The sequence below is a fragment of the Thunnus maccoyii genome, chromosome 18, assembly GCF_910596095.1.
Source record: "Thunnus maccoyii chromosome 18, fThuMac1.1, whole genome shotgun sequence".
In the NCBI taxonomy this organism is placed as follows: Eukaryota; Metazoa; Chordata; class Actinopteri; order Scombriformes; family Scombridae; genus Thunnus; species Thunnus maccoyii.
Genome location: NC_056550.1, coordinates 620,001 through 626,516, shown reverse-complemented (window position 1 = coordinate 626,516; position 6,516 = coordinate 620,001). Strand labels below are relative to the sequence as shown.

The 6,516-nt window shown below is 39.7% G+C and overlaps 1 protein-coding gene across 1 annotated transcript in view; it reads right to left on the bottom strand.

The window, feature by feature from the left end:
- Window positions 1–878: 878 nt before the first annotated feature.
- The window catches only part of LOC121884991 (junction plakoglobin-like), a 114,426-nt gene continuing 108,788 nt past the window's right edge, over window positions 879–6,516 (bottom strand). The window contains exons 13-14 of the mRNA XM_042394144.1: window positions 2,978–3,099; window positions 879–1,666 (exon numbers count right to left, since the gene is read on the bottom strand). Of these exons, the coding sequence (XP_042250078.1) occupies window positions 1,652–1,666; window positions 2,978–3,099 (137 nt within the window). The 3' untranslated portion in view covers window positions 879–1,651. The remainder of the gene's footprint in view (window positions 1,667–2,977; window positions 3,100–6,516) is intronic.

The window sequence follows — 6,516 nt, the reverse complement described above, 5'->3', positions numbered from 1 at the left end:
TGTCCAAATATTGTCTGCAGTTGAATGACTCAAAATAAGAAATAACAATAATCACTCCCCCTGGGTCAAGTACTAGCTTCATGAACAGTCTCTCATCTAGTCTGGGTGCCTTATCTACTTATGTGAAAAGAGAAGCCTGAAACCTTGGTGTATTTTTTGACTTACAGTAGTCTTTTGCTCAGGTTATTTAACAATAGTTTAGTGTACATTTTAAGTGATAAATTGAATGACTATCATCAAGTGTTAGCTGACACCGGTGCAGTGTTGACCAATTACTCCATGAGTGCCACTGTCATGGGGTTAGCCCATGCAATGCTATTTTAATTGTCGTTTGAATATGTACTTGCCTAAAATGTGTTTTAGTATGTTTTGTAACTCAATTGTAAATGTTTGGATATTTTTTGGACTAGCTGTTAATCTCCTGTGGCATAACTGATTATCAAATATTAATCGATGTCTCTTAGTAGGACCCAGCTGATATAAAGCAGGAAGCTGGAATTCCTGTTTTTTGTCATTTGTGGTCATACCTCGAAACAGAGACAAGCCAGTGCAGAGAGCTGTGAGAGCTTGCACTGTACATACTGCTGCACAGGATTGTCAGTTTCTACTGGTAAACAAATACACCTGGACTGCATAACGGGATTTCATCTCAGTTTTTGTGCCTTAGCCACTCAGCCAACCTTACAGTCTCTAATGAGTGAACTTTGAACACTGACCAGTAGTGTTGTTATCCATTAAGGTGTTTATAATTTACATAATAGGAGTCTGTTAACAAACACATAGTCATAGTGTTTATAATGTTAACTTGTTCAGAAGTGTTAATTTAACACTTTCACAGTGATTCCCATATAAACACTGGGTCTGTGTTAATTGTAACTCTGACGGTGTTAAATTTGCAATTTCAAATTGGAAAAGAGCTGTTCCTCAGTGCTGGTGCAGGGATGGAGGCTTTCTATTGGCTCCCATATGGTATTGGAGTAAACAGTCCATGGTTTGTGAAATGTCTTTGACGATGCTCTTTGTCCTCTGCAAACATTGTTTCTGATGGATGTCTTCAATGCAGGGCAGCTGGGTGCCAGTGATGTGTTGGGCTGTTTTCACCAACCACTGAGGGGTTTTGCTACTGGTGACAGAGCATACGACACAGTAATGCTGTGTGTCAGTATGCTCACAGATAGAAGTTCATCAAAATCTGTGGATACAATTGTGCTTTCTTAAGTGTTCTCAGAAAGTACAGCTGTTTCTTGAGGAGTCTGGATGAACTGGTGGACCAAGAGAGTTCTCTCAAGATGTGGATGCCAAAGTACCTGAGGCTGGAAACACGTCCCACTTTGGACTCATGGATGTGGATGGAGCGTGCATGCAGGCTTTAGTCCTTCTGTAGTCTACAATCAGTTCTTTGGTCTTGTTGATATTCAGGTCCAGGTGGTTCTCTTTGCACTAGCTGGCCAGGTGATCCACCTTCTCCCTGTAGGCTGACTCGTTGCTGTCAGTGATTAAGCCTACCTAATCTGTCATCTGCAAACTTGATGATGGAGTTAGTGTCATGCAGGGCTTTGCAGTCATATGTGAAGAGGGAGTAGAGGAGTGGGCACAGCCCTGTGGGATCCCAGTGCTCAGAGTCAGGGTGGAAGAGATGTGGTTGTCTAACTTAACTTACTGAGGCCTGTCGGTCAGAAAATCCAGTTACATATGGACAATATGGACACAACACATTATGTCAAGTCAGGTCATTCACATCTGATCTCTCGCACACACAGAATTGACTTTACAGTTGGAAGGAAACTTGTAGTAAGCATGATGCTCAACAGATGTGTAAGGTGGTGTGTTGAAGAGAGGAGAAATAGAGGGAAATAAACTATGTATAGGGAGTAACAAAAAGATACAGGGAGGCACATGAGATGTGTTTTGAGAGACAGAGAACACTGTGTGTGTGTGCGTGTGTGTGTGTGTGTGTGTGCATGTGAACATTTGTATGTGTTAGATGTGTTAGAAGAAGAGGTGAGGTGCATGTAACATACACAAAATATATTATCACATTTTTTGTTTTGTTATACGTGAACAGTCTGTCAGATGTACAGATGCTGGTATCTGGGAGCAGGTAGTGATGTCTCTCAGTTGAAACTTGAAATATAGTTTTTGTCAATTTCTCTTTACTTTTAATTCATTTTGACAGGTTTACGGAAATGTATTTTATTACATGACCTTAGCATTACTCAAGTGGAAAGTTAAATGAGAGTTGACAGTTACAGCCAAGATGAGTGTACTGAGATAGTGTATTCTCTCTTTCCTCTTTTGGGCCAATAACAAGGATGTCTGTGTAGTCTTGAATCACTTTGAGGAAATTTTGGATCAACCATAAACTAATATTAGAGAGCAGTTTTAAAAGGAGTAAAGAGGGCTTGGTTCATCAAAATAAATAGCTATATAGAGTTGGGTGTCATTTACATAGCAATGAAAACTGATACTGCAGTTATGGATGCTGGCCCCTAGTTGTAACATATTAAGACCAAAAAGTAGTGGACTCAGGACAGAGCCTTGTGGTACTTCATAGGGAACGTCTGAAGCTTCAGTTTTAGACAGAATGATTATGATATGACAGGTAGGACTGCAACCAGTTTAGAAGTGCATCTGAGAGCCCTACACAATTTTCCAGCCTATCAATGAGAATTTCATCAGCAGTATTGAGGTCCAGAAGAACAAGAATATGTTTTTTTTTTTTGTCCCATTAGATTTTCAGATCAATTATAACATTCAGTGGAGCAATTTCAAAGTGACGCCTTGCTCTGAAACCAGACTGGAACTCCTCAAATAATTGTTTTTTGTTTAAAGAGTCCATTGCATGGACAGACTCTTATTATAGGAGTGGTTGCACTTGTATAATTATTTTTAAAAATGCATTTTATTATTTTGCAGAGCAAGGTGGTGTTAAAGTCAAGCTTTTGTGTCACGACAAACACACACAAAGGGTTCTTACCATTTCCCAAGCAGCAGGGTCATGTTTGAAGAGTGAGTGTGTGAGCTCCACTGACACTCTCTTCCTGTAGTCTGAACTCTTGTCTTCTGAAATTCGGAATAGCACTGCTGCAGCGTAGGTGGCTGTAGGAAGACATCAGTCCTTCATAAACAGATTCAAGTGGAAAAGCCTTTCTGAAGCATTAAAAGAATAGTTCACCCATGTTCTGCAAAAAAATTATCATAGAGAAACAATTGCCAGTTTAACCAACCAAACCACAGTTTGCTGCAAATAAAATCAACCCAACTAACCAACAACCAATCCAACCACTTTTATGAACCAGCATTAAATAAAAATAAATCATTTCCGAACTACAAATGATTGTATTGCAACTGATCACATTTAAATATACCAAAACAAAACATTTCTAATTTGATACGTAAATGTTTATGGAATTGGCTGACTCCCTGGAGTTTTTGTGCTTTCTTGTCTCACAGGTTTCTATGGATCATGGTCGTGGACCACCTGCTTATGGATCACAGGCTTCCACGGGTTGTGGTTTCAGACCGCCTGCTGCCGTGGTCCTGCTTGACGCCCACATCTGCTATGATTATTATTAGTAATATTTCTATTATTATTATCGTTGTTATTGTTATTATTGTTGCTGTGCTTTTCTGTTTCTCTCTCTCTCCTCTAACCCCTCCTTCTTCTCTCTCAACCCAACCAGTCAAGGCAGATGGCCGCCCACCTAGAGCCTGGTTCTGCTCAAGGTTTCTTCCCATTGAAGGGGAGTTTTTTCCTGCTGCTGTCGCAAAGTGTTTGCTCATGGGATAATGTTGGGTCTCTGTAAATTAAAGATTACGGTCTAGACCTGCTCTATGAAAAGTGAAAAGTGCCCTGAGATAACTTCTGTTGTAATATGGCGTTACATAAATAAAATTGGCTTGGCTTGACTTGACTGTGCTACACAGCTGGACAGGAAGCACCAATCATTCCTTATGTTAATTATATTGATTTAAAAATATATATAATTACAGGGGCATGTTCAACTTGTCTAGATATTTACACTGGCTAGAGGTCAGGAACAACTATTCCCCGATGTTTTGCTTGAGAGTGAGGTTAAATTATTTTGGACCCCCTTTAATACTGTGATGGAAACAAGCTGTGACTGCTTAACCAATCACAATATTTTATTGTGCAAAAATAGTCAGAATAGAAAACCCGCAGCTAATTCAGTCATTTGGAGTAGCAAAAAAAGAAAGTTATCCAGTGAGGCAGAAATACCAGTAATGAGATTTCTGCCAACACAGTAATGCCATGGAAAATAATGGATTTAAAAAAGACTGGTGTCATTCTATATTTTTCGCATTTTCAACAGACCTCATAAAAAGGCCAAAACCAACACTCTGTCCCTCAATACTTTCTGACTTCCCTACTGTGTCTGAAGCACTTCACGTCCCAAGCCTATTGGTTCCTACTGAGGATGTAAAGCTTTACAAAAAGACTCACAAAAATTTAGTTTTTAAAGAAGGCTGAATAATTTTCTTAACAACTAAACACTACTTTTAACAAACGGACTATTTTCAGTAGGGGATTAGGCCACATTTGGTGCTCTGGGTATTTCTGGCAGCAGGACAGTGTGTGTTGGATTGAGTGAAAATAAACTACAGTGTGTGTGGTCATGTAATGAAGGAACATATCACCAAGTGCAGCGGTGTGGCTCATTGACGTGTTTTTAATAGTTTTTGGACAGCAATGGAGCTCTACGACACAGAGGAGTAAGATATATCAGGCTTTGGATACACATGCAATACTTTGGTTTTTAGTCTGCACATGGCATCTATCATAAATAAATATAAAGAATCACCAGCCTTATCCTTTAACTTTGTAATGCACAAAACATAACAAATAACCGTCATGATACCTTGTGTATCATGATATATCATATATCATGGGGTTGTCCTTTTTCTGCCTCAACAAGAAGTCAAGGTACAATAGTTGGGAAGTGCCAAGTGAGAGAGATAGTCTGAACAGAATGCTGCTTTTGTGAGGTGTTAACGCTGTGTAGGACAGCATAAACCACGGCAGCGTGGTACATCCACCTGCCCCGACACAATAGTGTATGAGTTCACATCAAAAATAATATGTGAAGATTTCTTAATATGTGTCGCACAGTGACAGTGTGCTACATTTACAGCAGGGTAGGCTGCAGCAGCAAATGTGGAAAGCAAGAGAAATTGGATAACTTCAACACAAAGCAACCACAAGCATTACCCATCCAAAATGGTGACAACTGGAGTGCACATTTTGAAAATCTGTACAAAGACAAAATGATAAATCTAATTAATTCAAATCAATGTATTATGAAAGAAAAGCTCCAAACATCGGTAGAAACAAAGACAACCAAACCCCCCCTTGATTCCCCAATTACTTGGGAAGAACTGACCAAACGAACAAAATCTCTCTGGCAAAGGAAAGCTTGTGGTCCAGACAGCATTAAAAATAAAATGCTCAAATGCAGCAGCCCAGAGATGCAGGGTGCAGTGTTGAAGTTGTTCAATATCATATTACAGTCAGGATGTTTTCCTTACATCTGGTGCAAAGGGCTCATTTCCCCCATTCATAAGAGTGGGAACAAATCGGACCCTGGTAACTACCGTAGTATGTGTGTCAGCAGTTGCCTAGGTAACTTATTCTGTAGTATTCTACATAAAAGAACACTTGATTTCCTTGATGAACACTCCATCTTGAGTAAAAATTAAATTAGCTTCCTCCCAAAACACCATACCACCAACCATGTATATACCCTTCACACTTTAATTAACAAACAAGTACACCAAACAAACAATGGTAAGATATTCACTTGATTTATTGATTTCAAGAAAGCTTTTGACTCTATTTGGCATGACGAGTTCTATTACAGACTTCTACATTGTGGTATACAGGGAAAAACATATGATCTGTTTAAATCAATGTATTTGGAAAATAGCTGCGCTATTAAAATCAGAGACAAACAAACTGAATTCTTCACCCACAGAAGAGGTGTTCTCCAGGGTTGCAATTTAAGTCCAGATTTATTTAATGTGTATATAAATAAACTTGCGTGGGTTCTCTCCAGGTAGTCTGGCTTCCACCCACATACCATAAAACATGCAGGTTACATCCCGTAGATGTGAATGTGAGTGTGAATGTGAGTGTGAATGGTTGTCTGTCTCTATACTATATGTGATTGACTGGCGACCTGTCCAGGGTGTACCCTGTCTGTCAGCCAATGTCAGTTGAGATTGGCTCCAGCTCCCCCGTGACACGCTAAGGAAAAGTGGTAAAGAAAATGGATGGGTGGATGGATGGATGGATGGATGGATGGATGGATAGATGAATAAATGACTTTGCTGCTCAGTTGGATCAATGTGCTGTTCCTGACCTCTCCCTCCCTCTGTCCTACTGTCAGAGAAAGAGAGCACAGACAGATCCTAACCAAGTACAGGCGAACACAGTACAGTGACCACAAATTGGCAATCGAAAAAGGACGACAAAAACATCATGGCAATCAAAAGAAA